Genomic DNA, 20,410 nt, shown 5'->3' on the forward strand with positions numbered 1-20,410 from the left:
CATGAAGCTCACTAAAGTCATTGCATCGGTAACAAATAAAAAAAATCATTTTATCTTCGACTTATTTCTTAATAAAATATTTGGTTTTATAATTTGAATGTTCTTATAGATCGAAAAATGTTCTATAACTTACATTTCAGGGTGGAGACTGTAAGTTATTCGCGTGTGCGTGTGCCTGAGAACATGTGCATATTTATCGCTGGTGCATGTGCAGCTCCAGCACTAGTGCACCTGCATCCTCATTGCTAGTTTCTATCAAAGTTTCTTGGTTCCTATAGTTTTTATTATCTCATTGACTGTGACTTCGTTGCCCGCCATTGAAAGAACTGCATGAAATGAAACGCATTAGTGGAGCAGAAAGCTCAAGTACCTCCCTGAAGTTCCAGCTAAATTATTATTGATCCAACACCAAGAATAGATATCAGTTGAAGAGTATCTCGACCGACAAGGCTGTGAGATACGTGGTTATTTTTTACGGTGGTTATTAGAAACTAAGGGCGTTTTCCAGCTAACCCTACGCAATTAGCGTTGAAATGTTTCTGCAGTCACTTGTTTCCTGCCTTCTGATTGGCACGCATGAAATGAGAGACGCCACAGTCTCTTGTTTCGTGCGTCCTGATTGGCACGCATGAAATGAGTGACGCCACAGTCTTTTGTTTCCTGCGCTCTAATTGGCACGCATGAAATGAGAGACGCCACAGTCTCTTGCTTCCTGCATCCTGATTGGTTCTCCAATCACGTGACCGTCGGTCATGCGATTCCTATAGCGCAAGCTCATCAACGAATTTAACTTATTAATGCATCGGTTCATTATTCATTTGTGATCAGTATTTCAGTCCGCTTACAAATTTAATGATTGAAATATCGTGTTAAGTTTCTAATGGTAATTGGTAAAGAATTCCTAAGTTGTTAAATAAAAACAATCTTTAAGTACCTAATCAGACATCAAGTCCACTGTTTTAGTTTCAGTCCTGAAGGAACACGGACAAGGGAGTCGCAGCTTGCCGCGCTGATTTAAACTGACGAAGTGCGAAATTTGTACTACTGTACTTCGATTGTTCACTCAAGGTGAGTTTATATAGCTATGTAGCCTGTAGGAGCTATAGGAATAACTTTCGTATTTCTTTTAAAGTATGTAAAGTAGTATATCACTAATGTCATTATGTCAGTGCTGGTGAAGAATAGATGGGATGGGCAGGGACAGGGTGGCCCACCAGGCCCAGTGGTTGAAGTTCAGAGTACCAAGATTGGCGCAGACTTTTACTAAAAAAAAAAAAAAAAAAGATTGTAAAAAACATACCTGAAAGAGAAGGAATATTTTTGGAGAAATAAATCATAGTTTAGGTTATTATTTTTCATTCTTTGTTGCCCAGTGCTCATTTACTGCTCAATTCTATCTATGACATCTATGCACAATTTTGTGATGACTGATTCAGTAATTTTTTGTTAAGTGAATTTTTTTACACTGAGCAAGGTAAATGTAATCAAATTTCTTTGTTGTTAATTGATTTTTTCATTAACTGGAGCTTTTGCTAACCAAGGCTCTACTGTAAATGCAGTTTTAGGGATGTCTCTTATTACCCTGGCCAAGGCAGTGTGGAATTCTGTATAGGCTAGTATGGAATATATCTACTTGGCGAGCCACGACTGAATTTTTCGAGCTGTGGTTTTATGGATTTGCCAGCCGTGATTCCATTTCTACGAGCCGTGATTCTATTTCACCGAGCCGTGAATTCCATATCTCGGCCATAAAAAGCCATTTACGAGGTGCGAATGCGAATTTATTTACAAAGTTTATGCACGTGTTACCCCAAATCTCTAATTTTACCCTTAAACAGTCAAACGGCAACAATAAAATTTGTCTCTACTGTAAGTTCAGCACGTGTTAATATACCTGTCTCTTATACACATCTAGATGTGTATAAGAGACAGGTACTACAGTGTTTTGAGAGTCACCTAAAGCAAACAGAACTTGAGTAACGCATACGGTTATTTTTTTATAGTTTTTCATTTCTCGATGCGTCCTTAATGTGACGGAATATACCGCGTTTACCCTAATATATTCTCATGTTGAAATAAGAAAATGTATCAAAAAACCTACCCTACCACATTACACCACCTTCCACTGCCGTGAAAATTGATACATTGAGCTCATTAGAAACTGCCACACATCCGAAATCATGCGTGGTTTGACATCCATTCCTGTGTTGGCAACGCCTCAATCAAGTTAACTAGTCGTTTATCTGTAGGCTAGTTGACAAATTTTTGCAATGAATGTGTTCTAAAATAAAAAAAAACACATCCACATTTGCAAAAAATCTCATTATTGGACAATACCAACAAAGTTTTCGATATCACACAAAATTATGAGATTAACTGTAACTTTTTCAAGGCATAGGTTCACATCATGCTTCTATGATTACATTTGACATGGCAGTGTCAGACATTTCTTTTGGTCATTTCAAGTTCACTTTACCATCAAGTTCAATTTACTGTCAACAATGATCATCCTGCTAGATTATGCACCGGGAGGCAGGAATGAACTATGAAGCTATTGCAGTTGCATGCTTGCTCTTGTGATGTGTAGTTCTGCTCGCCTGAATTGCATGTTTAGTGTGCATCATGGAAAACTCTGCTTTGCAGCGTAGTTTTAATTACTTTATGAAGTTTAGTTCATTGCTGTCAACTTAAGAGACAAATCTTCAGCTGACTAATACTTTTTATAATTTTAATTTTAATTGTTGAGTGAAAGGTGCAGGCATGCAAGTTCCAAGTGATTACTTTATAGAAACTGAGCAAGTTAGCGTACATGTTTTAAGCCTTTAAAAAGTTCATTTTTGCCTCAAATAACGATGTTGGCTTGAAAAAGTGGTCTTGGTGGATAAAAATAATATATGAACCTTCGAAATTAGAATTCCATCATGCCCGGGCGCCCCAGGGGGGGGTGTCTCATATTACCCCGTTTTGCGGAAATGGCCGCCAATTCTTATCTTGGAATGAGATATGCAAATTCTGTCAATCACATTTTTAAGCAAACACCAGTGTGCAACTTTTATGTAAGTAAGCATAGTGGCCAAGCAGAGAGTTTTTTAGACTCTCCCTCAAGTTTCATTTTGATTTTGGGTTCTATTTATTCTAAAAAAATTTAACTTTTAAAATTATTTTTTCTGTCAATTGGTTCATACATTGTCTCCAACTTTACGCAAGTGTACAAAATTTCATATCAATTGGACAGGTAGAAGTGTGTCAAATATCAATTATAAGATTTGTAGAAGACAAACAAACAAGAAGTGAAGTTCAAGAGAAGTGTTGTAATAAAAAATTGTAGCAAGCTAAACATCATCGTTGCTTAGGTTAGGTATTTAATTACTAAGTTTGTTCAAATCTATTCAGTAGTTTTGGAAGAAATTTCTTGATTACTGCAAATTTAAGGGTCGATTACTGCAAATTTCATGGGTCACATTTTAAATTTTTTAACCTATTAGATATGCAAACTTTTTAAATTTTTTTATTGTGTTACGTAGCCTCAGTATTAGGCCTTTAATACCCATTGACAAAATTTTTCTATGTCAAATAGTTTTTGAGTTTTGGGTGTTTTTGTTAAAAAAACAAAAAGTGGTCTAAGTTACCCCATTTTACGGTATTTATTAGAGAATTTGATTGCTCAACAAAAAGTCTATTCTTTGACAAAAATCTTTGATACATCTTTGAAAAAAAAAAAATCTTTGACAAAATCTTTGATACATCACTAAGTCCACTGTCCGCCATATTTACGAAAGTCTTTAAAGAAATCTTTGACATTGAATTAACAAAATATGCAGATTCAACACTCATTTCAAGGTCGATGAAAATTTTAAGAACCGGCCGTAATACATTAATCGATACATTAATATCAGTGAATTGAGTGAATATTAATGCATTAAATTTCATCTCTACAGGGTCACGCGATGGCGGAACGTCGACAACGGAACGTACAACGGGGTCACGCGATAAGAGAGCTCGTACAGCAGAAAAGACGCAGACCAGAGGAAAAGACGCAGGAGCCACTGGCCACAGCTGCTGCAGGAGCCACTGGCCAAGGTGAGCCACTGACACACTTGACGTCCCAAAAAACAATATATATATGTTCACACTTGATATGCCTAGCACAATATGGAACCCGGTGGAAGTCTAGTAGCTACTTCAAACTATCGTCAGTCATTTAAAGATCCGGTCAAATGACACGATTTAAGATCTTCTGTGAACAAGGCACGAAAAGTAAGAATCGGCGACAGGCCACATCAGGCCTACACTTCAGCGCTGACATCGCTATGTTATGTTATGTTATGTTTGGTTATGTTATGTTATGTCACTACCAGGCTTGTCCGCAGATCCACCCGAGTCACGTGCGCAGGCGCAGCAGACGAGTGGGTCGTCGTCGTCGTCTGACGACGACGAGTGTGCGCCTGAGGCCTCCCGTGACGGGCTCGTAAGGTCAGTAATTTGCTAGGCATTTTAAGACTGAACATATGCTCCTGCATAGCTTCGTCTAGTCTCTAATATTTCTTCATAGGACTTGCCTTTCAGGCCTGGAATTATCCTTGTTGCACATTCTCTATTAAATTTTTGTCTTTTTCAAATTTCGGTGACCACACGACCTTTCCAAACTCTAGGTTCAGGGTAACGCATGTACACGGCTTGCTAATGATCTTCAGAAATGGCAAGCTTCTACCACGCAGCTCCACCAACCCTTTTTGGGGATCTTTGACCCCCGACGAATACAGGCGACTGCTGGAGATGATTGACGAATCCTTCCCTGGCTCTAGGTAGGCTCCCATGTCATGCTGTTCATGTCGTGGCGTGTGTCTGTGTGACGTGTGGTGTGTGTGGTGACGTGTGGTGTGTGTGTGACGTGTGGTGTGAGGTGACGTGTGGTGTCTGTCGGCGTGTGGCGTGTGATGACTGTCTCTTATACACATCTAGATGTGTATAAGAGACAGGCTCTGAAGTGTAGGCCTGATGTGGCCTGTCGCCGATTCTTTTCCATTTCGTGCCTTGTTCATAGATCTAAACTCGTGTCATTTGACCGGATCTTTTCATGACTGGCGATAGTTTGAAGTAGCTACTAGACTTCCACCGGGTTCGATAAGGAGCTAGGCATTTCAAATCTGAACATATATTTTTCCATAGCTTTATCTAGTCTGTTCTTGAACGCGTTCATACTTGGAGCGCCAACGATGTCATCGGGGAGGCTGTTCCACATGTCGGTGATTCGAAGCGAGAAGAAATTTTTTCGCGTGGAGAAGTTGCAGCGGTTTTTTTAGCTTATAGCCGTGGCCCCTGGTGTTGGTTCTTGTTTCAAATTCTAGTAATCCTTCTGGGACCTTGTATAAGCCATGAGTATACTTGTATAGTTCAATGAGGTCCCCACGCAGACGTCGATAACTGAGCCTTGGAAGCTTCATAATCTTCAATCTTTCTTCATAGGACTTGCCCTTCAAGCCTTGAATTATCCTTGTTGCACGTCTTTGAACATTCTCTATTAAATTTCTGTCCTTTTCAAATCTCGGCGACCACACAACGTTCCAAACTCTAGATTCGGGCGCACGACAGCAACAAACAACTGCTTCATCGCTTCTGCATCTAGGAACTCGTATGAGCGTCTGATTAGTCCAAGAGGTTTTTTGGATGACGGTTTGACGTACGGTTGTACGGGGGTAGAGGGTTAAAATGTTCCCTGTTGCGTACAAACGTCCTCAGGTTGCTACACTCAATAGTTTACGTATAATCTAAGTTGAAAGTTATGTACCCGGAGAGTGAAACACGGCGGTAGAGGGTTAAGCTTACAGCCGAGACCCGCATTGAGACACCGCGACTATAGTTGGGTGTTCTGGAACGACGTCCCTAGGAGCGCTGAATCTTGGGAGTACTTTTGGACGACCATGGACACGCTATGAGAATAGTCATAAGGTAATATTGACCACCACGGAAGGTACATCATGTCGCTCCCTATACTAAGAATATATATCACCGCCATATTCATTGACGCACGAAAGCGACGTGTATTATCTGTCCGGGTTCAGCGTCGCGACGAGAAGGATATAAATAAAACGTCGTGGTGGGTGATTTGTTTTATTGTACAAAACAGTAAATGAAAATTGTACATCCTCGATAATGAAGGTGAGACACACGCACAACTACAGCAACTTACCAAATAACGCTTATTGAGTAATCATCGACGCGACGCACAAGCGGAGCTAAGACCATCGTTACCTCATATCTGAAGACGCTATTAAATGTATAGCCAGGTTCTAAATTTGAAGAAAACACCCAAGTTTTCATAAGCTGGATACATTGCACGGTTCTACTGACTAAGCTTCGCTTGTTTGTCGCTCCAACGTAACCAAAAGAACACAAAGAGCGTGCTGGGACACTTCAATTTCCTCCTCTTTTGTTGAACTACTTAAAGAGCAAACGAAGAATCATTACAATTTAATTTAATGCCTTGCAATTCGTATTTAGCTTATCGCGCATAACGGCCCGTGGAATGGGATGCAAAATGCCGCAGGTTGACGTAAGTGACTAACATTAAAGAATGCGTTAAGGGTCTTAGTTCAAAATATCAAGAATGCGTACGAATGCATAGAAGAGAGAAGACATTAAATGAGCAGAATCTATCGACTGAAGACAACGACCAAGGAAATAAAAAAAGGCGATTTTGAGGACCGGGAGGTGACCACAAGAGCCTCGTTACGTTGTGCCTCAAGGGATGGTTCAAGCCTCGCGTCGTTGTGCATCAAAAGCGGGTCAAAGGATGGGTCATGAAGCAGAGCTTTCTAGTCATACCGAAACAAAAGCTAACCCACGAGATAACGACTTCGACGTACGTTAAGCATTCAAGCCGAGGGATCATCTCTAGCATATACGAAGCAGGAATTTTCGGGTAATTTCATTAACGAGATCTTAGTAAATTTATTATAAACAAAGTAAACGTTGTGCATTCGAGGAATGTAAATTATCAAGTTACGATTCTTCATTCTTAGAAACTTTACAAGTCCCGGGGATGCGGAACGGGGGCGAGATTCTGACGAGCGTGAGAAGGAGTAGAGCCGCTGTGAGCTTATGGCTAACATGGAAGTGTTCCCAAGAAACGTATTCAGCCATCAGGAGTCCCAGAGACCCCTGCTAGTCAGCCATCAGGAGTCAGAGACCACTGCTATTCAGCCATCAGAAGTCCCAGAGCTATCAGCAGCCAGGAGCCTTAGCCACCAGGATCTAAAGTCAACAATCCTTGTCCTCAATTCTATGGCTCTCCTGACGAGACCCTCGGCTGTGTCTAGGTCTTCGTGGTCTCTTTCGTCTCGCGTCGAGAACATTTCGTGGCTGAACACGTAGCCAGGGCAGCGCAATTCTTCACTTGACTCGCACGAAAAAATAATAAAAAAACTTCCCCTGCCACCACTGGACCAGAATCTAGCATAACGAGATCACCAATTGACGTGGACACATTCAACGACCAATAGCCACGAAGAACAAGACGATGATACTCCTGACGTGAGGGGAGGAGTCTTACAGAAACTTTGGTGGTTGCCAACTAACAACCCTTTAACGAGGGGCGCGGGTTGTAACCCTCTGATAACCTTCGGACCCTCCCCTCTAACTGAGGGTGGTATATCTTGATGTGTCAATGTTCCCTCAAAGGAGAGGGATGAAGAGAGTGACTGAGGCCCTAGAGTGATGATTGTATACTGGAAAGCATCACTGTTCAGCAACGAAAAACTTGTGTCCATTCATGTCACACACACGAAAAAAAAAGAATAGAAAATAAATTCATCACAGAATGTCAATAAAATGAAACTAAAAGAGCGATTACACGATCTTAACCAAATAAATACATTGAAGGAACACACATTGTCATGAGGACTCCGACTGAGTCACGTACTACACAAAGTTCAAAACTATACAGAAAACACAGGATGAACTATCACGCTTTAGTAGAGGTGCTTCACTCGACAGCAATGATGTGGAGACGACAAACTGCCAGTGATTTCTGTACTACCAAACAATACATTGTTTAGTATTACATATGAGTAATACCAAATCAAACCTATTTCGAATGAAATAATCTGCTGAAAATTAGGAATCTTCAAGAAACGAGAGCGGACAAGGTGTCAAGAGAAGAGCGGGGGCGGCAGCACCGCGGATGTGAACACTAAAGGTAAAGCTAAACAGGAGTACATGTAACTAAAGGCTAATATAATACACAGTCACGCACTTTACCCTCAAATTACCACAACTTCATATTGCTTACCAATTACTTGTTCGACCATTAACCTCAATAAGGATGATTAGCATATAAATAATCATTATCTAATAACTGATCATGAACGTGGCATTTGAAATCTTCTCACACGTAAAGCTTTTCACTGGGACCAAGTTGAGTAATTAACGGGTTGCGATATCTAAACATCTTACAACCAGCACCGGCTGGAGACAACCAGCACTGGCTGGAGACAACCAGCACCGGCTGGAGACAACCAGCACTGGCTGGAGACAACCAGCACATATCCCTCCACTAATAATTACAATACTAAAGATATTAAAGCGACGAGGACTAACTTAAATAAACGGGAATGTACAGGGCAAGTCTGGGGAGGAGCAAGGTAAAAAAATGTCAGGAAGAGGAGAAACCAAGTTATGGGGAAGAGGTACAAGATAAGTCATAGCGAGCGTCGTTCAGATGACGCGTGTCACAAAACAAACAACTGAACACACAGTCGCTGTACATCTCATGGAGAGATGTACAGCAGAAAGATGCACAACGAAAAAAAAAGATGTACAGAAAGAGACGGATTATCGGCACCGGTCATAAATTATCAGGAGAACATGAGGTATGGAATTAAAGATAATAAGAAATGTGTGTGGCTAACTGGACGATGTATTTAAACTAAAAGCGATGGAGTTAATACAGGGAGGGATGAGGGCTAGGGGGTGTTGGGCTGACCATATATACCTCACGATAAGGAGGCCACAGACTCAAGAAAAAACTTAGAATTTACGCTGAAGTGGGAGACTGAACTCTTGGTGAAAAAGAAAAACCATGTTCACAAAGGTATTCAAGGTTGAGGTTTCCATTGCTTCCTATGTATGTCAGAGAGCGGAACCAAGGATGAAACATTAATTAAATAATTATCACATTAAAGGACAGTGCGAATGCCGAATAAAGAAGGAACTGGCCTAGTCATTTTGAATTTCCTTTCACATAAGATCGTTCTACGAGATTCACTTTAATAGGACATCACCTTCATTGAATTACAAGAGATGTTAGGACAGACTAAGGAGCCGAGAGCGCCTCTAAAGAAATATGAACCAAACTTCATCCCTGCGGAATGAGGAATGCTTTTACATGCCTCTTGTTTAAATATCCCGAGCGAACAAGAATATACGAGGAATGTAGACACAATACAGTAGCTACTGCGCCACCAGCAGACTGTTGGTAGGAACAGAAAAAGTACTTAAAAGACGTCTTAACAAAGAGCTGAACCTTTACACAGTCTATTAAAGTCCCCACTTAAGCACAAGAGGAATGTGTAAATAGAAGAATGTTCACAATAAGACTGAGACCGTAAATGAACACAAAGAAACTGTGCAGTCTTAAGATCAAGGGTGGGACTGTACAGGTAGTAAGACGCGTCGAGGAATGTACCTTATTTAACGTACACAATGAATGTCCACACGGAACAGTCATGATGATCACAAACAATGTTGTTCGCCGCATGGAATCAATTTGACTCCACATGAAACATCCACATTGATACTAAAGAAAGAATTCAATTTTTGGTACGGTTAGCACCCCAACTGTACAGTGTACGTTCACTGTCCAATATTTAGCAACAACATTTGTACAGTGTAGGCTCACTGCACAGTGTAGCTGCATCCACAGCACAGCATATGCACACTGCACAGTATGTGGGAACACCTTCTGCACAGTATATAGCCACGCTCACTGTACAGTAAGTAGCACAGTAACTGTACAGAGAGTAGCACACTAACTGCACAGAGTCAGTAGCATCGTTTACTGCACAGTATTCGTGGCAGTACCCACAGCACAGTATACAGTAACTGCACAGTGTAGAGCACAAAACAGTGACAGCCTATCAATACTGACGGTACGAACATCAGTCTTGTGCTGACGCCAATCTAATGCCACCAGAATAAAAACAATGAGAAGTTATTGGGCAATGGACAGGTGTTTCCTGGCGGTGACGGTCGGGGATGGGGGGAGTGACAGTAGTTATCCTGAAATAAATTTTTGAGGGGATAAGGTGGGGGGGAGGAGGATGCTTGTAGAAGTAGTAGCAGTAGAGAAGTGCTGACTGTGACAGGCTGGTAATTAACTGGCAGCGGTCTCCTGGTTCTCGACGTCTTCTACGGCCTCCTTCTGGTCACCTCCTTCTCCTGTAAATTTAAACAATTTTTAATAATAATTCAAATAATTTTCTGATCACCACCACTGGGCAGTGACTGGCGACACAGCACAGACAACACAGTTCCTATAATAACCATGGCAGCTTAAAGTCATTTTATTCACAGTTGCAGCACAAAAATAAGCTAATGACGGCAGTTACGTTAAATTAGGCTATAGTCGTCTACCTAAATACAATAACTAGCAGAGGCTGAAAAGAGTAACAATTACCGCACAAAAAAAAAAAGGCTTAATGACGGCAGTTACGTTAAATTAGGCTATAGTCGTCTGCCTAAATGCTTTAATAACATTACTGATAATCACAAAGTTGGCTACTTAAGGTAAATTATTTAAAAAATATAACTCAGTACTCTCTGCAGTGAGTGACAGAGCGCATTTTCTCGTCGACAAAAACGTGGAGTCACGGATGGACAGACAGACGGACATGGCGAGCACAATAGTGCCTTTTTTCCCATAAATGAGAAAATGCCCTAATAGTTACCAATAAGGTAAATTATTAAAAGAATAGTTACCAATAGGGTAAATATTGAAATAATAGTTACCAATAAGGTAAATTATTGAGTTCTCGAATTACTGTGTTCTAGATTTGTTGAACCTAGGATGGAGCTGGTCCCCAAAACATTTTCAATAGAGAAATGCTGAATTTTTGTGGCGTTCTCTTCGCTTATAAATTTTTAAATTATTTAAATAGTTACCAAGTTAGCTAAGTAGGAGCAGGCTCAGGCATGGCCGCTGACCTCAGCAACAACAGCTGGCACAGCGGTGGTGGTGATGGTCTCGTTACTCGCCGCTGCTGGCTGTGGGGATGAGGTGTTTGTCGAGCAGGCCCAGAATGTCCGAGCAGATGTCCTTCAGCTCATTCTCAACCTGCGGCATTAAACTTAATTATTTCCTTGTTCTCTATTACAAATTCAATTGATGAGGTCATATCTATTCTCAAGTCAATGATTAATTACTAACTTCAGAACTGACCACAAGTTATGCAATAAAAAAAACCTATATGAACACCATTACTCAAGGTTAACATCAAGTTCAACAGTAATTAAATAACAATCTTAGTTACGCACAATGGGTTCAAGCATACCTGCATTAAAAATGTTCAGCTTTCAAAGGATTCAAACCAAATCATACAGAGGCCATATTATTAGAATTAATAAGAGTTTGTAACTCTGTCAGCCAGTCACTGGCAGTTTTTCAAGCTAAACCCACCCATGACAACAGAAATTATCAGNCTACTTATAGGACATTGTGTATATAATACATAATTAATGTTTGAAATAATAAAAAATGTGTTTAGCCGTTTCATTTGAATACCAGAAAAGCACATTTATTATTTTAAATTGAAAGGTTCAATTGGAACCCAAACATAATGGCATCAGCAGCAAGCAGTTGGCAGTTTTGCATGTTAAAACCAAGTTTAAATGGTACAGCTGCAGTGGCATAGGGCCTCATTGTGTATATTTCTTGCAAATAATGGAGACTCAAAGCCACATTATTGCCCCAAATGACACTCACATTAAATAGCATTAATATTCGAGACAAGACTCACAGCAATTCTGTAGTTGCGGAAGCCACATGATAGACACAAATGACACTCACATTAAATAGCATCAATATTCAAGACAAGACTCACAGCAATTCTGTAGTTGCGGATCATCTCAAGCTTCTCCTCGCCGCCCTTGTTCTCCTCCTTCTGCTCAATGGAGGATATGATCCTCCAGCTCGCCCGACGCGCCCCTATCACGTTCTTGTAAGCCACCGACAGCAGGTTACGCTCCTCTACCGTCAGCTCCACGTCCATGCCAGCCACGGCCTTCATGGCCTCCACCATCTCTGTGGACACATTCAAGTAATTGGTAGAGACTTGTAGCAATATCATTGTGATAGTTAAGTTAAATACAATACCATTGTGATGGTTGTGATAAAATTTATGATGGTACTTCTACCATCTCTGTGGACACATTCAAGTAATTGGTAGAGAGACCTGTAGCAATACAGTGTGATGGTTGTGAAACAATGTATACCCTTGTTCTCCTCCTTCTGCTCAATGGAGGAAATGATCCTCCAGCTCGCCCGACGCGCCCCTATCACGTTCTTGTAAGCCACCGACAGCAGGTTACGCTCCTCCACCGTCAGCTCCACGTCCATGCCAGCCACGGCCTTCATGGCCTCCACCATCTCTGTGGACACATCCAAGTGCTTGGTAGAGAGACTTGTAGCAATATCATTGTGATAGTTAAGTTAAATACAATACCATTGTGATGGTTGTGATACAATTTTTGAAGGTACTTCCAACATTTCTGTGGACACATCAAAGTGCTTGGTAGAGACTTGTAGCCAGTAGCAATACAGTGTGATGGTTGTGAAACAATGTATGATGGTGCTTCTAACATATCTGTGATACAGCGAGTATGTGGTTACAAGACTTATACCTATACCATTATTAATCCTACTTCAAGACACACAGGTTAATATGGCACATTAAAATTGTGAAGCAATTATCAAGTCATCTTGTGACTTGACAAGCAGGATTATCAAGCAGATTTAACCAGGAACCTGAAGTTCACATCAATCTTTTAACACGTTCCCTGCGTATTGGGCCATATGTGTACCACAAAATGTATTTCTTCAGGACGTAATGGTGCATAATTCAGGGTTGCCAGCTGGCCTAGAGTACAGCAAAGTCCGGGAACCTAAAACGCCAAAAAAGGTCTATAACTCAATATATACTAGTATATTTTTAGGTTCCGGTGTAAAAATTCCATTTCCCTCTTATTTAAATTTAACTAGGAAGTACCCCTCTCATAAATTTTAGCCGGCCAATGCAATTGACAAAAAACTAAATTGCGGAATTTGTCCAGAAAAAAAAATACTATCTGGCAATCTTGTTTCATAATAGTACCTACAACAAATGAAATAATAGTACGAGATGAAGCAATCGCAATCAAAATGTTAATTGACGGTTAGGAGGGAATACTTCTGAAAATTTTTAATTCTTTTGTGTCCATGGCCAGTGGATCACAAACCAGAATGGCACATCAGCATATTTAATATTAGACGCGCAGTAGGCGTCTTCAGCTCATCTCCATACTAGAATGATTTGGTCAACTTGTGTTGGCAAGGGACGCAAAAAACGTAAATTGTGTCTACCAGCACTGTCTCACTAGGCTCCCTTCATTTACATGCAGATTGCAGGACAGTGCAGTAGAACCACGGTTAACAACAATAATCAATTACTCAGAGGTTCATGGCAACAAATTTCAGTAAACAAATAATTTCCATATTGAGAAAATATGGATGCAGAAATAACTGGTCCTGAGCCCTTCTTGACTAGATAATGTATCGTTGATACAGGCTATATATACTGTACAGGCATGCTTTTAAATGAGAATAGTTAAAACTGTAAATAACCATACCGTACCAAATGAACTATAACCTACTGAACTGTTTCTCATTAATATACAAATGCAAAACATTTTTCACTTTCAATATTTCAGTTCTTTGCTTCATTAAAGTATTCACATCTTTTGACAAATAAGCTTCTCTGAAATGTTTGTTCTTTAAAATCATAGAGATTGTCAATGCAGCCATGCTGCATTTGGTGGTGACGTCAGACACACGTATCCCTTGTCTACACTTGGAAATTATTTTCTTTTTCAATTCAATTGTTGATCAGTTCCTCTTCACTGCAGTTCTACCATCACTCAGAACCTTCTTTGGAGGCATGACTAAGGGCTATAATTATCCCAAAAATCAGTAAATAATATGGAATATTAAAAATAAAGATAAAGAGTGTCTGATCAAAGCTGAATCTTCCAGCACATGGGAGTGTCATGTCTTGAAAGCTGGGACATGTGCCTGGTGATGATGCATTAGTTCTTTCTTTTCTGAATTTTTTTGTTTGCCAAGGTAAATTCTCAAAATAATTTTTTTGTTCAGTAATTTCTCATGAAACAAAGCCTCTGGATTGAGTTACCAAAAATAGATATAAATTAGCAGTTGACTTTTTTAATGGAAATTTTTCAATCATTTAGACCATAATTTTCATGCACATGCATTGAAAATGTTATGATTTTTCATCAATTAGCAGTACCAATTTCTTATTTTCCAGAAATAATTAAGCATGATTATCAAATGACATGTTCAACTTCAACTATTACACGAATACATTTCTATCTATTTGTTTACAACTATTTGACAATTATCAGACTTTCAAACAAGTAAATACAATTTTGCAATGCTCAAGCATGATTGCAATTGGCACCAGGTCAGGAAAAATCCAACTTTTGTCTGAAATATTGCAGCTCTAACATCACATAATTTCAGTAGGTATGAAATCTCATGGCTCTACTGTCTAGTAGTTTTGTTTGATTGCAAAAATCGCGGGTCATGACATTTTCAAGTTCCACAAACCGCATTACTTTACCGTTCCCACCAAAATATCCTGCAGAACATAATCATCAATCATAATGACAACAAGTCAACCTAAATGTTTTGTTAAAGATTGCTCAAAGTTGCTTTCATGTCAGAGCAGTCAGACTGCATTAACACGTGTTCAGCTTACAGTTAAGACAAATGTTATTGTTGCCGTTTGACTGTTTTAGGGTAAAATTAAAGATTTTGGGTAACACTTGCACAGACTTTGTACATAAATTTGCAGCTTGTCGTAAATGACTTTTCATGACCTAGATATGGAATTCACAGCTCGAAAAATGGAATCGCAGCTTGAAGAAATGGAATCACGGCTGGCAAATCCATAAAACCACGGCTTGAAAAATTCAGTCATGGCTCACCAAGTAGATATATTCCATGCCTGATTGGCAAGGAGACGCTTTAAAAGCAAATTTTTCCATTTGCTTTTAGGACAAAGCTTAATATTATAATAAAAAATCTGATAATTCCTGCTTTTTTCATATTCCATTGATGCGTGCAAAAAAATTCCAATACTTATTTTTGAGCAAAACATTAACTCAGGAACTTAACTGCATACCAATTCACCTAGGGTAAACGCGGTATATTCCGACATCGTAGGTAATTCCATCACCTCTCCAGCTTTTCCTTTATATTAAGCTTTGTTTTAGTTCCATGCGTTCATTGATGGTTGAAATGGTGACGTCATACATTTGCGTGTCGAAATACTGCANATACAGCCATATAATTAATTCCATGACATTGCATCATAATAAAAAATTATTACTTATTTTGGCTGCCAAATGCAGCTGTTGCCAGCTGATGTTATGAAGGTTCAAGATTCAATCTTGTCCTCATTTCAGTTTCAGGTTATTGGAGTTCTACTTCAATGATTATACGATTGATTTAAAAGTCTCCTATTAACTTATAACTCTTTAGATTCAATATCTTCTCAAGACAATTAGAAAAAGAGCACAGAGAGAGGGCCAGAGGCAGGGCATTGCAATTTGCTTTCATTCCAGCTATCCAGCTTTGAGCTTGGACATTGTATTCAAAATTCCAGAACCGGGCATATGTTGAACATAAAATCAAGTTTCGGATATGCGAAACACAGAAAAAAACAAAATAAAGAGCATGTAGAAAGAATGAAGCAATATTAATCAAAAGAATCTTTAATACTTAACGCTTAAACAATGAAAATATCGCGTGGTCACGATTTTTGGTTAAACTGGAGCGTGAGTCACGCAAGCCATCGATTGTACGCCACACGCGACGCTAAATGTTTGCATGTAAAATCTTGGTGTGTACTAATTTTTCGTTGCATTCTTCCTATAAATTGGCAGAGATAATGCTTAAATGTCAATCGGTGCAAATTAAGAGAGGTCATAAACATTGAAAACTAATTTGAGACAATTCGATTACTACGTGAATAGCGGCGGTTGAAAACCAGAGAGTAGCTTAGGTCAAAAATAAGCCGATATTTATTTCCTTACCGTCATATCTCTCAGCCTGTTCGGCGAGTTTGGCTTTGTAGACGTTATCTTCCCTCTCAGTCATGTTGGATTGTGTTTTATTATTCGGCCTTGCTGTGCTTGACTGAAAAGCTTCAAGGAACGTCTGCACCGCTAGTGAGAACTCAGTCCAATATGGCCGCGCCCGATTGCCTGCTTCAGTATTACTACGCCGGCACCTGCCAAAACTATGCAATGTCGAGTAAAGTAAACTTAGGATTTTGACAGCTTGGCTAAGAATGGATTAAAACTAAATAAATAAGAAAAAACGGTTGAACACGAGCAAATGAAATTTACGAATTATTACTACGATCTCGAATACGAACTAGTTTCTTGGTAGCAGGAGTTATTCGATTTTTTTACGTCAAAACATGAATGCCGGTGACTCTTGCAGACATTATAAACCCATAAAAACAATTAGTATAGATGTACAGCTATGTCCCTATGGATAACATTTCATAAATACTCTAGTACAGGTACAACGACAGCAGGTTTCCGGTCACCTTTCTAACTCATTAAACCGATTTATACTAATTTTCCGACCCCATAATTATGTAAAAAATAATTTTCGAAAAACAGCTATCTGATAGATAATTAGCCCTAAAGCACATTGATCTCTCATTTTCATTATCGCCGTCAATCAAACACCATTTGACCTATTTTATTTATATAGATTTAATTAGGTTTTTCATCATTTTTCGCTCCGAGTAAAAACGCGTTCAAGAACAGACTACCTAGAGCATAGTGGAATTATAATTAATGTATTAATTCAACCATGACCTAGAGTCCTAGACAAAGCTATGGAGAAATATATGTTCAGACTTGAAATGCCTAGCACCATATCGAACCCGGTGGAAGTCTTGTAGCTATATCAAACTATCGACAGTTAGGAAAAGATCCGGTCGAAGGACCTGTTTTTAGATCTCAAGTGGACAAGTCACGAAAAGTACAAGAATCAGCAATAGGCCACATCAGGCCTATTCTTCAGCGCCGACATCACTATGCTATGAAGACAACACCAGGCAAGTGTTTTGGCCTCTATCAATAAAATTTTGAATGTTTGTTCAAGTAAGGTTCTATGGACAGAACGGCAACCAATGAAAAATCCAACATATTTATACTTCGTATAAAATTATTTCAGCAATTAAAGACATTCATGGAGGCAAAATAACTTTAACTGTGTTAAATAACTTTGGTAACAAGCAATGCACATCACCTTGCTGCACGAGTGCTCATATATGTTTATTACGTAAAACTTTTTCCGAGTTTACAGTGAAATTCAAGCTCCATTTATTGCCTGTAACCTGAGGATAACCTTCAACATCACAAAGGTTTTCGTACTTCAGAGACTCGTTTCCTTACAAGCTGTTAGAGCTTCACCATCTCCTCGAGACATATTCATCATATTTAATTACCGACAATGCCACACAAGTCGCCATGCCGCAGTTACTGAATAGCGACTATTATTATACCAAAATTGCATAATATATCAGTGCTCCAGTAGAAAATGTGTCACTATCCAGAAAATTACTTACTTGTTTAAATATCAATAATTTTCGGATTGTCCCGTCGTAGTTGGACTCTCAAATCCCCCATACTTCCGGCTAACTAATTTTATTACCTCAGCCTTCAATATTATTATTTAAATAAATTTGCCTCAGGACTTGAAACTTCTTAAATTGAGGAACGAAACTGAATGAAAGGAAGAATTAAAATGAATGAAAGGAGCGTGGATAATAGTAAAGATAGAGACCAGGCATAGGAATGTATTTGAAATATATATCTCTGCTGATATGATGCACGTACATACAGACTTACTCATAAAAAATATATTGCTAGATATGATCAAGGAGAAGGCACCATATTCTTCATAAATGATCGATAATAATATATCTGATAGTTAAAAATAGAAACGACTTCCTCCATAAAACTTGGTTCTAAATAAATAATTTTCTTCACATTTTATTTTGCTATTCACAAATGCTATTTCAAAACAGACTAGCTTAAATGACCGACTCAACGGTCAACACGCAAGTCATCTTCTCGGTTGGGAAAAATGCTACAGATTTCAAAGTGATTTAAATAACGGTTTTTAACGGCTTTATACTATTAAAAATGTGTTAAAATCAGACCATATCAACACCAGGGAAAGCCTACGGTAAATATAAGCCTACAATAAATATAGGCGCTGTAATGTGCATCACAAACGGGGACCAAAACAACGAACAAACACCGCGGGGTCGATATGAGGGTAAGGCAGCAGACGTCCAGGGCAGTGAGGGGAGACGTGCCCCTCGTGTAGGGGGCAGTGAGGGGAGACGTGCCCCTCGTGTAGGGGACAGTGAGGGGAGACGTGCCCCTCGTGTAGGGGGCAGTGAGGGGAGACGTGCCCCTCGTGTAGGAGGCAGTGAGGGGAGACATTTGTGTTGCTGCAGCGATAATTTAGTACTGCAACAAGAAAATAGGTTACAATTTATCCATGAATCAAAAGGCATAATTTCAATATCTTACATGACTGATGAACATGCAATGACTTGAATTTGCTAATCATAAGCTTCAACAATAACTTGTTCTCACAATGAATACAGCCCGACGCAAAAGGTTAGCCCCACCTTTTTAAAACATCATAACACATCGAATTTTATTGTGCAAATGGTGGCAGACGAATCGTCTTGGTCTCAATGATCAAAATACAATAGACTGTTTTGAAAATGTAATTAGTAACGGAGAAAATGAAAAACACAGGTTTTTGCACCGACGCAAAAGGTTAGCCCCACTTTGTACACTTTGACATTTTAGGCAAAACAAAACATACGTCAGCTGCAAAGCTAAAGGTTATTTACGGATATGCTCCCCGTTGGCTTTGTAGACATCCAAGCACCGCTTTTTCATGCCCTGAGACCTGTCTCTTATACACATCTAGATGTGTATAAGAGACAGNATAGTCACCAATAAGGTAAATTATTAAAATAATAGTTACCAATAATGTAAACTATTAAAATAATAGTTACCAATAATGTAAATTATTAAAAGAATAGTTACCAAGTTATGTAAGTTGGAGCAGGCTCAGGCATGGCCGCTGACCTCAGCAACAACAGCTGGCACAGCGGTGGTGGTGATGGTCTCGTTGGGGTTCAGCCAGGAGGAGTTGCCGTCCTGAGATATGGAGGGATGGTTAGCTGGTGTATTATATGTATATTTCTGGTGCATTATATTAGTACCTATATAATTAATGTGTTGTTGTTGTTGTGGTTTCCCAGTCTCATTTTTATAAGAGACCCCCTCGCGCAAGTACGACACCACCAACAAGGGGTGGATGTGTGGATGAAGTGTGTGGTAACACAAGCTCAATGTGTGGTGACATGTATGAATGTGTGTGGTGACGTGAACCGATCATGAGGTTACACAACTAAAATTAAAGATACATACGCTCAACAAGACAATAACTTACTGAATGTCTCAAACTTATACGTTAGACCCTACCTTGGCATCAACATATTGCTCATTGGGGTCTATACTAATAAAAATAATAATATACTAATATAAATATATATATAAAATAATAATATACTGATAAAAATAATGATAGAAGATGTACAGCCCCAGCAGCTGTGCCTGGCATGGCCTCATTAGCCAGCAGCTGTGCCTGGCATGGCCTCATTAGCCACCACTTTTAAGAACTGATAGTGCCACAGAAGATGTTATTCAAGTCAAATGAACCTCAAACACATTAAATAACCTGCAATGCTTTACAAATAAGTAAATAATATAAATAATTCTATAAAAAACGCTGAGGAAGCAGAGCCCTGATATATGAATTTATAGAAATATGGTTCCCCTGGAAATAACTGTTAGAAATAAGGTTCCCAGTGAAAATATTCTAGTGGGAACTTTATTTCTAATAGTTATTACCAGGGGAACATATTTTATTACACGTAGATAACTAGCAAAAAGTAAATAATATAAATAATTCTATAAAAAAAATTCTGAAGAAGCTGAACTATATGACTCACCCATAGCAAAA

General features: G+C 39.2%; 1 protein-coding gene and 2 long non-coding RNA genes across 3 annotated transcripts; 1 reads left to right on the forward strand and 2 right to left on the reverse strand.

Annotated features, from left to right (window-relative positions):
• The first annotated feature begins 704 nt into the window (after positions 1–704).
• On the forward strand, positions 705–4,469 carry LOC108671523. The gene is made up of 3 exons (XR_001930816.2): positions 705–1,068; positions 3,939–4,080; positions 4,371–4,469. It is a non-coding gene; the product is annotated as an uncharacterized LOC108671523 (long non-coding RNA).
• A 6,776-nt stretch (positions 4,470–11,245) lies between these two features.
• On the reverse strand, positions 11,246–16,544 carry LOC108671522 (14-3-3 protein epsilon). Its single transcript, XM_018159076.2, has 3 exons — positions 16,369–16,544; positions 12,099–12,298; positions 11,246–11,332 (listed from the first exon to the last, which is right to left on the reverse strand). The coding sequence occupies exons 1-3, from the start codon at positions 16,430–16,432 to the stop codon at positions 11,246–11,248; spliced, it is 351 nt and encodes a 116-aa protein (XP_018014565.1). The 5' UTR covers positions 16,433–16,544.
• Positions 16,545–18,137: 1,593 nt separating this feature from the next.
• On the reverse strand, positions 18,138–19,544 carry LOC108671521. Its single transcript, XR_001930815.2, has 2 exons — positions 19,429–19,544; positions 18,138–18,834 (listed from the first exon to the last, which is right to left on the reverse strand). It is a non-coding gene; the product is annotated as an uncharacterized LOC108671521 (long non-coding RNA).
• Between the last annotated feature and the right edge of the window lie 866 nt (positions 19,545–20,410).

The sequence above is a fragment of the Hyalella azteca genome, unplaced genomic scaffold (assembly GCF_000764305.2).
Source record: "Hyalella azteca isolate HAZT.00-mixed unplaced genomic scaffold, Hazt_2.0.2 contig4157, whole genome shotgun sequence".
Lineage (NCBI taxonomy): Eukaryota > Metazoa > Arthropoda > Malacostraca > Amphipoda > Hyalellidae > Hyalella > Hyalella azteca.